The following is a 16,719-nucleotide window of genomic DNA, read 5'->3' as shown; positions in this document are numbered from 1 at the left end:
TTATTTTCATCATCGACTAATCTGCGATTATTTCTTTGATTAGTCGACTAATGGTTTTATCAAAAAATGTGTTAAAATGTTGAAAAATGTCGGTCTGTCTCTCCCAAACCCCAAAATTATGCCATCTAATGTCTTGTTTCGTACTCATGCCAAAGGGTTTTAGTTCACCGTCATGGGAGAGTGTAAAGCTGCCAATATTTGAACGTAAGAAGCTGCAATAAGAGTATTTTGGGGTACTTCTATAGTACTTTTCTATGAAAAATGACTCAAACCAGTTGTTACCACCAATTATTTTAACAGTCGATTAGTCATCGATTAGTCGACTAATCGTTGCAGCCCTAGTATCAAATCATCCTTGGACTAGCATACTCACCGATATGCGATCCAGCATTTTAGGCAGCATCAGAGGCATTTTCAATACTAACTGTTGCAACATGTAACATATCTAACATTATATCTTATATCTAGCAAGAGATCCAGACAGTGGTTAGATATCGATAACATCTTTATTTGGATGACGTGTGGGGCTATGTTGATTTGCACACCGTGTTTTACAGTGGGGTCACTTCAGGGTTTTGTGTTGCAATGGTAAACATTTTCAGATGAGGTAACAACAACAACCTCCACAACACACTCACGCTTTGAAATCTACAACCAACTTAAATTGCAACTTTGGTGTTTTTCAACCTGGACCCTTTTTTCCATGTTTTGTGTCTAAGTGACAAATGGGAACAATTTTCGAAAATGGTCCAGCATTGAAAAAGAGCGTTGCAGCCCGCAGCAGTGAAACAGGCTGCAGTGTAAACACTTGGAAGGTGTGAGCAACGAATGTGTTTGTTTTTGCCTCTGACAGGCTCGGATTAGTATACTAAATGTCTGATAACATTATGAAAAGGATCCCGACAGAGATGGATCTTACTGATTAAGAGTAAGACCTTTTTTGTTCAGCCAGAAACAGTCCCGAAATTGCTATCGCTAAACCCACCAGACTCCATTTAAATAAACAGTAATTTTAGCATGTGTAGAGTCAGCATGTCTTCACATGTAACTGGGTGAATGAAGGGTTTATTTCAAGCAAGCCGGTGATTGTAGGAACAGTTGAAAGACGAGTCAAGACGGCTTTTGTGAGTTTGTGATGATAAAAATTGCTGTTTCTTTAAATGGAGTCTGGTGGGTTTGGGGATAGCAATTTTGGGGCTGTTTCTGGTTAAACAAAAAGTAACTTCCTCTTTAAAAATGGGTCTATCTCTGTAGGGATCCTTTCCATACAAGACAGACAAGCCTGTCAGTGGCAAAAACAAGCACTTCCAGTGGACGTAAATCGACAGTGTGCTATTGTCCAGTTATCGTTACATTGCAGCTTGTTTCGCGTCGCACTCAATACTTCCAGTTTTCAAAAACAGCTGTCTCTATGAATCATTTAGACACAAAAAAAAAGGTAAAATAGGATCCAGGTTGAAAAACACCAAAGTCACCCTCTAAGCCTTACAGCATGCAATGGCTCTGAATGTTGGGAGGAATATCTACAAGCTGATCAGTCACACGGAATGCTTCTTTTATTTCACTCACAAACCATGTGTAAACATACTTATACTCTTATTAGATTATTTCATAATAGTGAACTAGTGGCCTTTTGGGTGAGCAGCCAAGTGTGACGACACTTTGGTTCTGTACAGTGACATATCTGGAAACACGCACTGAAACAATAGAACAAATCATCACAGACGAGTACACAAAAAAATCCATCACTTGCATGAGGAGACATGGACATGGCCTGAGAGGCACAGAATAAATAGGAGGTTGGGGTGAGGCCTTTTGGAGCGTTTCACTCGAACAGCAGGTCTTCATCCGTCTCCTCCGTCAGCATGTTGGTGGGCTCCGCGATGGGACCCAGTTCAGCCAAGCGAGCTGCGATCTCCAGTTCTGTCCTTTCCCTGAGCTGCTTCTTCTTCTCTTGGATCTTCTTCAGCCTGGCAGATGAGAAATATAATCAGCGTTAAAACAAAAATAAGGTAGAAATTAAAAGATAAATAAAATGGATTTATGTTCTCACCTGTAGAACTCCTCTCGTTCTCTCTCGTCCAGCTCTGTGATGATGTAGGTAAGAGTGCGATCGATGCGAGGAATAATCACTGCAACGAAAGATAGGTAAGAGCTTTAATAACAGTCTTTGTAATTCTGTAACAGACAACACTGTATGTTTAGTGTGAAATTACCGTGCTCAATAGCGTTAACACGGCGGTTGGTGATCTTTATGGCTTCATCCAGAGTGACAAAAGATGTCTACAGACAGGAAGTGGGAAAATATGAGTCAGAATTTCATAGTTATGATAATTTTTTTTACTGAAAATACAGAGAAACTGCTGTAGTTTTGTCTCATATTTCACTAAAATAACATTCAAACAGATCTTACATATTACAAAAAGTACTTGAATTGCAGAATCGCTTTCAGAGTGTTACATTATGATATAAATATATATTATTGGATTATTATTATTGATAAATGAACACGTAAGCAGCATTTCAATGTTTAATTTGTTAAAAGTAAAGCTAATTTGAACAATTTCACACTTTGGTTGAGTTTAATCTTTATTCCACCACTGTATATTCCACTTGAGAGCTAAGAAAATTAAGCTGAATGAACATCAGCATATTCCTAACAACGCCCCCTACCTGTAAGGAGGCCAGCTCCACCAGCAGCTCCACAGCTCTGGCATAGTTCCTCTTCAACCTGGAGAGCTGCTCTCCTCCTCTGGCCAGACCAGTCAGCTCATAACCTGGAGGACACAGTGAGTGTGAGGACTCTCCTTCACTCAATAATCCCCAAAACTATCTTATTAAACGTGACTTACTGTCTCCGCCTTCTTGGTAGTGCTCAAAAACTGGAAGGGTGACACCTGAAACAAAAAGGGAATCATGTGTATAAGAACTTGTCTCTTTAACAGTGATTGTGAAAAGTATAAAGATAATATTTTTTGAGGCTGACCTGCCACGTTGTCTTTCTTGGCTCGGACCTTCACCTGGGCTTTGTTGACATTCTGGATTACAGTTGTGCTGCAGACAGAATTACAGATGTGAGTTTTATAGATGCGTCTGAGCTGATCATAACGCTACATCACGTCCTCTTTCTCTCATTCTCACCTGAAGTCTCCAGCTGTAAATTTGGCCTCAGCCAAAGAGAAGGCCGCTTCTCTCATCACCTCTCCCATCTTAGTCTTAGTCTGAGGAAACAAGACAAGGAGTCCACCTTTAGAAAACCATTAGTTCACACTTATTAAAGAAGTAAAGGCATGCGGAACATCAACTGACTTCGATAATTTTGCGGAGGATCTGACGAAAGCGCATGGAGAGGGCGTCAGATTTCTTCTTGAGCAGGTTGCGGCCGGTTTGAGCCCCTTTCAGCCGAGCCTTCATGATGGTCTGAGCCCTGCAATCACAAAAACACATACATTTTGAATACTGTCGCACAAGTCAGAGTCATCCTGGTAGGGGAACTACGCCCGATTTCAAAATTCATACATGTTACTGCTATAATCTAAAACAAGGGTCAGCAACCTTTACTACCAGAGGAGCCACAAAATATATTTGAGCCTCATAATAAAGGCAACAGAGCCTTATTCAGTCTAAATTAGCACCCCTCTGTTAAACATGTTTTAAAATTAGGTGGCTACTCCACAGTTAAGTATTTATGAATATTTGGTATCTTGCAGTGGAAGTAATCAAATCTGTCTATGCACTATTTAAGACTTTATCTTTCTAGATTTGAAATCCATGGCTAGCTTTGCTCAGGAAACTCAAGACAAGCCATCACTCTTGATGTTCCGCAAAACTTAGAGAAAAGGCGCCAGGCCATTTTAGTTGCCGAAATGTTTAAACATTTTTTTAACTTGTTGTAGGCCTATAGGTTACACATTTTGACAATTGGATAATGTAAGAATCACTTTAGGCTTACAACAATGATAAATATAAATTAAAAAGTTCAAAAATAACCATGAGTCATTTCCATGTAGCCTAATTTTTGACTTTAACCAGCAACTCTCCAATTTCCAAACCAGATCCCTGTGGACTGAGGTACTGCCACCCCCTGAACTACTGCCCAAGATCAGTGTCACAAATTTGGGACCCTTCTTTCATGTGGATGAGCCTCCAAAATACAAATATGTGGATATATTTCATTAAATCATAGTTTCTATTTTTTCAAAGTGGCACTACACCACAATCTTTGTACTGCCTGGCAACTACAAAAGTACTTTAAAGGGCACAAGTACTCCTGGTTGAGAGTCACTGACATATTCATATCCCAGCTCAGTGATATTTAATGATCATTTTATCCATGTACAGGTCATCTGAGATTAAAACTCCTCCCTCACACAAGGAAGCTTCAAAAGAGCTGGAAAGTATTGAACCAATGTAGTAAAATAATTTGACATAATAGACACCACATACAACTCCACTGATCACTCCATACTGTAGACCTTTACTCTGTCTGGAGGTCAGTGTGTTTCAGACTGACAGCTCACACTGGGATCATGTCAGAAACATCACATGACAAAAGCAGGACTCTTCCTCTTTCACACAGTAACTTGGCACTGATATAAACTATCTGGGGTTGAATCACACCGCAGCACAAGACTGTGATCCCTTCATGTAAGATTATCTGAACTTCCCATCAGACAGCAGCAGGGAATCATTAATATGACAGACTATAAAGCAATAGGTCAACAACACTGCGTTAAAACAAGTGAATGAGAGGCTACAGTGGGTTAGCAACTAGCTAGCTGAAAAAGCTGCTTACATTCTGGAGGGGAATATGTCGATCCTGTCTTTTCCAGACATCTTCTCGTGCTTTGGTCGACGATCGCGGTCTTCTGTTAACTTCCGGTTCCTGAAATGAACACTAAACCCTTAGCTTTGCTTCTGTGCTGTTAAACTGTGCATATATTAATGAAAAGCCGCTGTTTTCGTGCAGGATTAGCAGCCTGGGTCGAGCTGTTGGTCGTGATCTTGTCCGACTCTCTCCGCGATGATCAGCTGGCCTCTGGTCATGTGACCGCGCTCTGCACATGCGCACGACGAAAAGCTGTGACGATCTTTTCCGGGTCGAGAAATTAGCACACCCATGAATGTGAGCTAGTGGGCCTGAATTGTTCGTTTAATAAAACCAAACGGGACACATTATCGGACGCTGAAACACTCCCAGTAGAGAAAATTCCTGTGTATCGACCTGTAACCACATGACACAGGTGAGTTTTTACCGATAACGGTGTTTTTTTACCGGGTAGTGAGGAACAGACGGAGATGCTAGCTGGCTAGCTAACTGCTAGCATCACCAGCGGTACATGTGCCGCATGTGAGTTGAGTGAACCGGGTTATTAGCTCCGAAGCTAACGGTTACTGAAGCAACAGTTTTCTCTTTAAATTAAATATTCACCATGTGGTATTCAACTTAATATTTGTCACTAGTTACAGTCGTTGTTAGCATGCTACACTCATTTTAAGCGGGTTCTGCCTGATTTTGTTAATGTTAGCCAACTCCAACTGAAGGGGGGCTTCTCGTCAGTCTGCATTGCATCAGCCCATTCACACACACAAATGTGGAATAAAACTGACCGTGCCTGCGCTGCCAGCACACTTAATACCGCTTCATCTCCCTGCAGTTATTTTGGGAAAACTTTCCAGGCTGAACGCTGTTGTTTGTTCTGCTGAAGCAGAACAAAAAAACACCCAGAGACCGTGTGTCATTCAAATGGCTTTGGACTGTTCAGTAGATATTAGAGTAAATATATTGTGCCTAACATTTATGTCATTGAGACGAGATTTAATAAGAAACAGCTCTGACTGTAGCCCTACTCAGTTTATTAGCACCACAAGTCAGTGCCTTCAAATACGAATCCATAACTATGAATGAACTGAATCTACCATACAACTTCAATTAATAGCCCGGGCTATTATTGGCTTTAATCACCGAAATCAACAGGCCTGTATTTGGGACAGGCATCTACATCCTCCTGAGTCCCTGTGTCCTCATACATGGACATTACATTTTGTGTTTACTGCACCTTATTCTTCATTCTGCTGAAATTAGACCTGTTGTCCTCGTTCATGGACACTTTCTTGCCATCTAGTGGCAGTAAGACCACAATACACCAATTAATGTAAAAACAAGATGGCCGCCATTTCTGCCAAGTCAGTCTACAGCCGATCCCAACACAAATGTGGACGACGTCTAAAACCTGATCACATTTGACGGTTGAAACTTGTTTGCTTATGATAAATAATGTTTGTAGGTTGATATGCCAACAAATTTCGCCAATGTTAGCAACAGTAACAAGCTAAGACGCTGTTAATTAGAAAGTACTTGTTTGAGGACACTCGGACTTTATCATCAGCTCGTTGAAGGACATTGAGACTTTAGTATCGTCTTGTTTGAGGATATAGGGACTTTATTATTGTTGACAATGTTTAGTTTTTTGTACTTACCAGGTCGTAACTAATCCCAGGGGAAGCATAAATGCATACCAAACAAAAGTCCAGGTCTCAGGAGGATATGGGACAGGCCTTTAATTCCTTTCACACTAAACTGTTTCACTGCAAAGATCGGGACATACAATCGAATTGTTTATTTAAACCAGTATGACTATTACTTATATGAAGATTAGGCTTTAGATAATACATCAATTGTGAATCATTCATTTGATCTAGCTCCAACAGATAGCACATCAGAGAAAGAGAGTTATGGCACCTGGCATACCGACACAACACCACTTTATCCTACAATACTCATAACTTGGACAAATTTTTATGAAAAACTCATTTGATTCTTTTAATCTTAGGATGCTTACGGACTGAAGGAATATCAGTAAGTTACAGGGTAATCAAGGAATGGACACATGATCTGAGGTAGCCAACAACCTGGTTTTATACAGCTGAAGAACCTCTGTTTAAAAAATGAACTGCTTTGCAACCAGACCAGGCCTCTAATTGAGACAGGCTTTTATTTGTCAAAATGTGTCGCCACACCAGGCTAGTAAAAGGGACTGGGCGTTAAATTGGAATAGATTTTTAATTACGTTTTACGGTAATAATCTTTGTGGAGGTAGAGTTTCCTGCAGAGCCACTGTTTTCAATGGCATTTATGATGCTAGAAATCATTCCATCTAATCTTGATCTAAATCGATGGTGTAACAGTTGATTGAAGTCTGTTGACAGCTTAATTAATTAATGACTGTCTCTGCAGGCTCCTGGAATTTTTCTTCAACTTTTTACATCCAAGTCAGTATTATTTTAGTTAGAAGTTCAACAACAGAGTCAGAAATCATGCCTGTATCTCTCAGTGAGATCACAACGGTTGATGTCATTGTATCCTAGGAGCGGATGTGTTGTCTGTCTTCTGTGGTCTGTAGATAAGTGGTTCCTGGCCTTTATTACTTATTGTGACTCATTGAAAAAAATAGAGCATTATCTGCTCCATCACAGTTCATGGCCCTATAAACCACTGACCATTAAACAAAAAAAAGGATTTTAAAGCTTGAAGAGGTGAAATTATGAGGCATCACAAGACAAAAGCAAATAATTGGAGAACGGATAAAGTGAACATATTTCTTTAATCATCTTCTAACCTTTCAGATATATATCTTCAGGAACCCTTTCAAGCATTCTTAATGCCTGGCCGAGAACCACCGCTCAAGTTGTTATATTATCGTCATTATAATCATCTTCACAAAAGCAAAACTGAGCTACAAAGTATTAAAGATATAGAAAAAAAATGTGATGAAATCTATTTAAAGCTCCAGTGTGTAGGATTTTGGGGCATTTATTGGCAGAATATTTTAAACTTTGGTTTCACTGGTTTATAATCACCTGAAAATAAGAAACACTGTGTTTTTGTTACCTTAGAATGAGCTCTTACAATCTATATAGGGAGCGGGCCCTCATCCATGGAGTCTGCCATGGACCTGGCCACACTGGCTCTAAATAGGGCCATTCATGTTTTCATGTTGGCCACTGTGGTTCTCCTACACGTTTGGCACACGGGAGAAGTTTCAGCTCTGCAGCCTCACCGCTAGATACTACTAAATCCTCCACATTGAACCTTTATAGGGTAGCAAGGCAATTCAGTATTTCTTTTCTCTAAAGTTGGGTGAAAATTCGTGGTCAAAACTGGAGCAGCAGAGGCTGAGGGATCTGGATTATTAGTTGGTGGTGTAGGCCTACAATTCCCATAATGCAACATGGTTACATCTTTTGGTAGACCCTCCCTGCCTGGTAGATGCCCACATCTTTAAACTCCACACATCCAGTTTGTAACACAGGCTCTCTATTATGGAATTGTAGTATTCAAGCCTAAACACCGTAATCTTTATCGCATCACTATGACATCATCGGGGCAATTTTCTCAAACTTAAGAAAGCTCCCTTCAGAAACACAGGACCATTATTCTCACGTTAAACTTTTTTTAGGTGAAGTAATACTTTTAATTAAGTAATCATATTGTCTAAAGTTTCCAGCTGGTCCTGTCTGCTTCAACTATTTAACCCCCATCTTCTCTTTGTTTCTCTTCTCTCAGCAATGCCGGGGCTCAGCTGTCGATTTTACCAGCACCGGTTCCCAGAGGTGGAGGATGTCGTGATGGTGAACGTGAGGTCCATCGCCGAGATGGGCGCCTACGTCAGCCTCTTGGAGTACAACAACATCGAGGGCATGATCCTCCTCAGCGAGCTGTCGCGTCGACGTATTCGCTCCATCAACAAGCTCATCCGCATAGGCCGCAACGAGTGCGTGGTCGTCATCCGAGTAGACAAAGAGAAAGGTGAGTGAAAGCAGGGGGGTGTTAACCACCAGAGGTGAAGGTCAGCGGTGTGTGTTTAGTGATGGATTTAGGCCTGTATGTGGAGTTGGACAAGGGACAGGAAACGTTTGGCTGCTGGTGCCAAACTGGCAGGTGAAATAGATGTAATGTCCCAACAACAGCGTGAACTTTAATCCATATAATATTTGATAAACCTGAAAGAGAGATGCCATCTTTTCCCTGTTTTCTGCAAAACTCTAATGTACCTTGGTCCCTACTGTCCCCTAATAGTCCACCAATTTCCAGGGCTGGTACCTGCGGTTACTACACAGGCTAGTTAATAAATGTTGGGCAGGAAATCCAAAGTGTGAGATCATTTTGAGAAAGTGAAGGACCAACCCAAGGTGATATGTAAACTCCTGCCATATCATACCATGAAAAAAAATGTTACAGCATCTCTCCTCTGCTTTGTCTTCAGGATACATTGATTTATCAAAAAGAAGAGTTTCACCAGAGGAGGCCATCAAGTGTGAAGATAAATTCACCAAATCTAAAACTGTAAGTCAAATCGTGCCCAAAGGTTTGTTCTGTTTTTAATTTTGTATTCTCATAAAAATAACTCACTATTGAAATGATTGCCAACATGTGCAGGCCTGTCATGATAATTAAGGTATTGACTTATCGTACGATGTATGGACATGACCTCAATCATTGTGCTGACCTTGATATTGCATGCCTGACAAACGTATACATATCTGGATCATTACATTACATTACATTTCCTTATGTTGATGTCTTTGTGAGTCTGACCTTTGAGTCAGTGTTCTCCCTGAGCTGATGCGGGTTTGTGTTTGCAGGTGTACAGCATCCTGCGACACGTGGCAGAGGTGCTGGATTACAGTAAGGACGAGCAGCTAGAGAGTTTGTACCAGCGCACTGCCTGGGTTTTCGATGAGAAATACAAGAGGCCAGGATACGGAGCTTATGATGTCTTCAAACAGGCTGTATCGTAAGTGTTTGTTTCAAGTGGTGTGTGTTAGTGTGAGATAAATCACAAAAAATTCTATCGACACAGAATGTATTCAAACAATGTTTTATTTGATGAGGTTAAATCAAATGGGGAATATCTTCCCTCCTGCAGAGATCCTGCCATCCTGGATGGGCTGGAGTTATCAGAGGAAGAGAGGAATGTGCTGATCGATAACATCAACAGGCGACTCACTCCACAGGCTGTCAAAATCAGAGCAGGTAACAATGTACTCTAATATACTATTGTTTATTCTAACTGTGTCATGATAGCTTCCCAGTTGGACTTTAAAAATGAAGTAACAAGATGACGATGTGACCTATAATCACAATTCTTGTTCGTCTCCCAATCTGCAGACATTGAAGTAGCTTGCTACGGGTATGAGGGCATTGATGCCGTAAAGGAAGCTCTGAGGGCTGGGCTTGGCTGCTCCACAGAAGCCATGCCCATCAAGGTAATTCAGCCACATGATCATATACTGATGCTGAATGGTGAAACTTAGACCTTGCACTCTTGTATATTAACATTGTCTTGTTCTTGGCAGATCAACCTGATTGCTCCCCCTCGTTACGTGATGACCACCACCACTCTGGAGCGCACAGAGGGCCTGTCTGTCCTCAATCAAGCCATGGCTGCTATCAAGGAGAAGATTGAGGAGAAGAGAGGCGTCTTTAACATCCAGATGGAGGTGAGTGACCTCAATGGCTTTGTGTTAAAATCTCTCCCTGTCCTTTTGTGTGGTTCTTGAGGTTTAACGTTGTCAAAAATGTGTATTAAGTTCTAATTAGGCTAGAGCAGAGGGATCCAGATAAGACTGTGTAATCATGCTTTGCTTGATTCTTGCACTTACTTGGGGTTGTACCCACATGGCTGGATGTAAATATTATAAGCTGCTTTGAAAAATGCATCAGCTAAATAAATGTAATGCCATGAAAAAATAAAATGGTCACAAGAAATAGTGAGGTACGTCATAAAAATGTCTTAAAATTTCATAGGAAAGTATGTCAAGAATGTCATTGTATAGTGCGTCATAAAAATCATGAAATGTCATAGTATATTTAGTATATCTAAAAAAAAAAAAAAAAAAGTCATAAAATAGAATTGTCATAAAAGTTTCATCAATACATCTGAGTATATCACAAAGACGTCATGAAAAGTCATAAAATAGTATATTTTTATAATGCTTAAAAATGCCATACTATCATACTATCTGAATTCATGAAAAAAAACCTCCATGATTTCGGATGATGACATACTATGCATGCCATGGAGACAGTTCGTTTTTATGTGTTCATTTACATTCATTCAGTAGGCTAGGCCTGCAAATTTATGCCATTTGCCATACAGTATTTACATGTTGTACATGTTAGAATACAAAGAGCACTGAGCAAAGAGGCACTGTTTCATAAACAAAAGGATAACAATTTTTTTTATTTTCCTAGAGATGTTCATGTTTGCACTGATTGAGTTAGCTAAACCTGCAAATTTATTTGTAAGGAAGGAATAAAAGAAACGAGGTGTTACTGTCACTCTGTTGACTCTGGTCGTTTTTTATTTTAAATGAGTCAATTGCACCCCCAAGTGGCGAAAATCCGGTATTACCGACTTGATCCGGTTTTTCACAAAAACCGGACTGTTTTTTTTTTTTCTCATACCGACCCAACCCTACTATCCACCTTATTTTCAAACACGGAAGTAAATAGTGATCAACTTCCGTGTTTTTGTGCATGACTTACGGTCAGCCTCTTTCCCTCATGCTTTCCCTTACCAAAGCTAACGGTGCAAGCTAATTTTTTCAATTTTCAGTTGTTTATGTTAGTCAATCACTTAGTTAGTTCGTTAGTCTGTGTATTTTATATAGATAACTGTGCCCACGTTTCCGTTATCCGGTAATTGCCGGTAAAAATAATTCCCTCTAAACACGAATAAATCGCATGTCAATCAAAAACTATGAACCAAAAAAGCACAATCTATCCCGAGTGAGACAAACTGCTTGATCCCCGTCTCCAGTGTACCAGCAGAGACCCTGCAGAACCGAATCAGTGAAAAAACACACCGGGCTACACAGCCTCTCTACCTGAGCAGCTGAAGCTGCGGCTTGCACCCTCGACGGTGCTTCTGCATGCCAGTCAAACGTGTGCACAACTGTGAGAAATAAATGTGAGGTGTACACTGCTTTTCTATCTTTTTTTCCCTTTTCTTTCTTTCTTTCTGTCAGCGACATACACTACGAACACAGGACGGGTTGTTTTTATTGACTGAGTTGATCATTAAGCCATAGTGATGCGCGGATCAGCTCTGATAGCACCCGAATCAGCATGTACGCATCAACCATCCAGCTGTTACTACATGATTGAGCTAGCAAAGCAGTTTTGTGTTGCTATGTGTGGTATTTATTCAGTTTTGGGAAATCATGATGTCTAGAAAGCATCAGTGGCTGCAGTTGACAGGGACACTAGCAGCAAAGCTAACATCAGAACGTCATCTTTTAAAAGCCTCCCGTTGTCGGATACGACATGAAACTTCTCCAGTTAGCTCAACCATGTTGTAACTAAGACATCCGCTGGAAAAAATATTTTTTTCACGGACCATTTAGTGAGTTATTACAGACACCGCTAACAGCTGACAGCTAATGGTTAGCCCAGCTAATCTACGATAACCATTCTGTGTGTTATTAATTACACACACAGAAATAGTAATGTTTGTTCAGTCATTGTGTTTATAGACTTTACAAACATCAGATTAGTCTAAACGGTGATATAGTGACGTGAAAAATGTGATTATTTATATATATATATATATATATATATATATATATATATATATATATACAGTACAGGCCAAAAGTTTGGACACACCTTCTCATTCAATGCGTTTTCTTTATTTTCATGACTATTTACATTGTAGATTCTCACTGAAGGCATCAAAACTATGAATGAACACATGTGGAGTTATGTACTTAACAAAAAAAGGTAAAATAACTGAAAACATGTTTTATATTCTAGTTTCTTCAAAATAGCCACCCTTTGCTCTGATTACTGCTTTGCACACTCTTGGCATTCTCTCCATGAGCTTCAAGAGGTAGTCACCTGAAATGGTTTCCACTTCACAGGTGTGCCTTATCAGGGTTAATTAGTGGAGTTTCTTGCTTTATCAATGGGGTTGGGACCATCAGTTGTGTTGTGCACAAGTCAGGTTAATACACAGCCGACAGCCCTATTGGACAACTGTTAAAATTCATATTATGGCAAGAACCAATCAGCTAACTAAAGAAAAACGAGTGGCCATCATTACTTTAAGAAATGAAGGTCAGTCAGTCTGGAAAATTGCAAAAATTTTAAATGTGTCCCCAAGTGGAGTCGCAAAAACCATCAAGCGCTACAACGAAACTGGCACACATGAGGACCGACCCAGGAAAGGAAGACCAAGAGTCACCTCTGCTTCTGAGGATAAGTTCATCCGAGTCACCAGCCTCAGAAATGGCAAGTTAACAGCAGCTCAGATCAGAGACCAGATGAATGCCACACAGAGTTCTAGCAGCAGACCCATCTCTAGAACAACTGTTAAGAGGAGACTGCGCCAATCAGGCCTTCATGGTCAAATAGCTGCTAGGAAACCACTGCTAAGGAGAGGCAACAAGCAGAAGAGATTTGTTTGGGCCAAGAAACACAAGGAATGGACATTAGACCAGTGGAAATCTGTGCTTTGGTCTGATGAGTCCAAATTTGAGATCTTTGGTTCCAACCGCCGTGTCTTTGTGAGACGAGAAAAGGTGAACGGATGGATTCCACATGCCTGGTTCCCACTGTGAAGCATGGAGGAGGAGGTGTGATGGTGTGGGGGTGTTTTGCTGGTGACACTGTTGGGGATTTATTCAAAATTGAAGGCACACTGAACCAGCATGGCTACCACAGCATCCTGCAGCGACATGCCATCCCATCCGGTTTGCGCTTAGTTGGACGATCATTTATTTTTCAACAGGACAATGACCCCAAACACACCTCCAGGCTGTGTAAGGGCTATTTGACCAAGAAGGAGAGTGATGGAGTGCTGCGGCAGATGACCTGGCCTCCACAGTCACCGGACCTGAAGGCAGAGTGAAGGCAAAGGGGCCAACAAGTGCTAAACACCTCTGGGAACTCCTTCAAGACTGCTGGAAAACCATTTCAGGTGACTACCTCTTGAAGCTCATGGAGAGAATGCCAAGAGTGTGCAAAGCAGTAATCAGAGCAAAGGGTGGCTATTTTGAAGAAACTAGAATAGAAAACATGTTTTCAGTTATTTCACCTTTTTTTGTTAAGCACATAAATCCACATGTGTTCATTCATAGTTTTGATGCCTTCAGTGAGAATCTACAATGTAAATAGTCATGAAAATAAAGAAAACGCATTGAATGAGAAGGTGTGTCCAAACTTTTGGCCTGTACTGTGTGTATGTATGTATTTCATGATTTTGGACAACATACTATACAATGACTTTTTTTTCATGACTTCAAACAACATACTATACTATGACTTTTCATGATTTTGGACAACATACTATACGATGACTTTTTTTTCATGACTTCAAACAACATACTATACTATGACTTTTCATGATTTTGGACAACATACTATACGATGACTTTTTTTTCATGACTTCAAACAACATACTATACTATGACTTTTCATGATTTTGGACAACATACTATACTATGACTTTTTTTTCATGACTTCAAACAACATACTATACTATGACTTTTCATGATTTTGGACAACATACTATACAATGACTTTTTTTTCATGACTTCAAACAACATACTATACTATGACTTTTCATGATTTTGGACAACATACTATACGATGACTTTTTCATTATTTTGGACGACATACTATACTATGACTTTTTTCATAATTATGGATGACATACTATACTTTGACTTTTTTTCATGACTTCAAACGACATACTATACTATGACTTTTTTTTTCCATGGTTTCGGACAACATACTATACTATGACTTTTTTTTCCCCATGATTTCAGACAACATACTATACTATGACTTTTTTTTCCCCATGATTTCAGACAACATACTATACTATGACTTTTTCATTGTTTTGGACAACATACTATACTATGACTTTTTTTTTTTTTTTTCCATGATTTCAGACAACATACTATACTATGACTTTTTTTTTCCATGATTTCGGACAACATACTATACTATGACTTTTTTTTTCCATGGTTTCGGACAACATACTATACTATGACTTTTTTTCCCCCATGATTTCAGACAACATACTATACTATGACTTTTTTTTTCCATGATTTCAGACAACATACTATACTATGACTTTTTTTTTTCCCATGATTTCAGACAACATACTATACTATGACTTTTTTTTTCCATGATTTCGGACAACATACTATACTATGACTTTTTCATTGTTTTGGACAACATACTATACTATGACTTTTTTCCCATGATTTCGGACAACATACTATACTATGACTTTTTTCCCATGATTTCGGACAACATACTATACTATGACTTTTTCATTGTTTTGGACAACATACTACACTATGACTTTTTTCCCATGATTTCGGACAACATACTATACGATGACTTTTTTTTTTTTTCTCCATGATTTCGGACAACATACTATACTATGACTTTTTTTCATGATTTTTTGGAAGACATACTATACTATGATGTTTTTCATGATTACGGACGACGTTCTATACTATGGCTTTTTTCATCATGAAAATACGTAATAGTATAGTATGTCGTCATGATAAAAAGTATCATAGTAGTGTGTTGTCTGAAATCATGTAAAAACATAATAGTAAAGTGTGTTCAAAAATGTCATAGTATGTCATCTGAAATCATGAAGTATAGTACATAAAAAAAAAACAAATGAATGTCATAGTATAGTAATTTGAACTGAAATTCTCGAAATATTCCAAATTTATTCTCATGTTAAAACTGTTAACGTGAAATGTGATTATAGGAGTCATTTTCTCACAAATTACAACTTCATCACCTTTTACAACACTGCCTTTCTCCACCAGGAGAAACTAAAATACGTGTACAGAATTAATTAGTTTTGAGATGTTTCTACTTATTATTTTCCAGCCCAAGGTGGTGACAGACACAGATGAGACAGAGCTCGCCCGGCAGCTGGAGAGGTTAGAGCGGGAGAACGCCGAGGTGGACGGAGACGACGACGCCGAGGAGATGGAGGCTAAAGCAGAGGATTAGAGTCGGTCCTCACAGGAAGGCTGGTGGGGAGAAAACATCCAAGGAGAAGTGTGGACAGACCTGACCACCGTCACCCAGTCCAACAGTTCTTAACTTTCACATTGCAAACATTAACTGGTGTTAATACTTCATTGGCACACGTCCCAGTTTGTTCTTTAGCAAGGTTTGTTTCGGAAGATGGTAACAGACATGGAAGGGAAGCTAAATTACAAGTTAAACATCAATATAGTTTCTATTTTTAAGTACAACAATTTGAATAAATAACTCTAAAGCTGTTTACAAGCAGTGGCCTTCACTTACCTCTTGCTTCAGGGCCCAGTGTCTTCAGTATATATGGCGCTTCATCTCTGGCTGGTTACTGGATATGATTGATTTAGAGGGGAAACGCATTGGCTCGTCTGTCTCAACACCAGTCAGCAGTGACTTACTGTGCTGTTTCTCTTCCAGCTAGAGGATTTTTACTGGCAAGACCTGCTCTTGTTTAGCTCACATGGCATCAATAAAGTTCTGGAAATTTTGATCTCAATGTGTCTTTTGTCAGTTGCTTTGGATGGACTGAATGAAATAGGTCTAGACGTAATTGTTTGTCCTTTGTAATTAGCATGTTTTTCAGCACTAAACATTTGGTGCTCACTATAAAACAACCTGCTATCAATCTTAAACTG

At 39.6% G+C, this 16,719-nt stretch overlaps 2 protein-coding genes across 2 annotated transcripts; one reads left to right on the top strand and one right to left on the bottom strand.

Annotated features, from left to right (window-relative positions):
* Positions 1–487: 487 nt before the first annotated feature.
* Positions 488–5,030, bottom strand: atp6v1d (ATPase H+ transporting V1 subunit D). The gene is made up of 9 exons (XM_049590780.1): positions 4,796–5,030; positions 3,310–3,427; positions 3,142–3,221; positions 2,987–3,054; positions 2,853–2,897; positions 2,674–2,777; positions 2,217–2,283; positions 2,054–2,132; positions 488–1,970 (listed from the first exon to the last, which is right to left on the bottom strand). The coding sequence occupies exons 1-9, from the start codon at positions 4,834–4,836 to the stop codon at positions 1,826–1,828; spliced, it is 747 nt and encodes a 248-aa protein (XP_049446737.1). The 5' UTR covers positions 4,837–5,030; the 3' UTR covers positions 488–1,825.
* A 57-nt stretch (positions 5,031–5,087) lies between these two features.
* On the top strand, positions 5,088–16,580 carry eif2s1b (eukaryotic translation initiation factor 2, subunit 1 alpha b). Its single transcript, XM_049590779.1, has 8 exons — positions 5,088–5,243; positions 8,567–8,809; positions 9,267–9,346; positions 9,646–9,797; positions 9,930–10,036; positions 10,172–10,269; positions 10,360–10,503; positions 15,929–16,580. Exons 2-8 carry the CDS (start codon positions 8,569–8,571, stop codon positions 16,052–16,054), a joined length of 948 nt encoding a protein of 315 aa, XP_049446736.1. The 5' UTR covers positions 5,088–5,243; positions 8,567–8,568; the 3' UTR covers positions 16,055–16,580.
* The last annotated feature ends 139 nt before the right edge of the window (positions 16,581–16,719 follow it).

This window comes from Epinephelus fuscoguttatus, linkage group LG11 (assembly GCF_011397635.1).
Source record: "Epinephelus fuscoguttatus linkage group LG11, E.fuscoguttatus.final_Chr_v1".
NCBI lineage: Eukaryota > Metazoa > Chordata > Actinopteri > Perciformes > Serranidae > Epinephelus > Epinephelus fuscoguttatus.
Note: the sequence above shows the minus strand (reverse complement) of the source record. Positions and strands in the feature narration are given on the sequence as shown.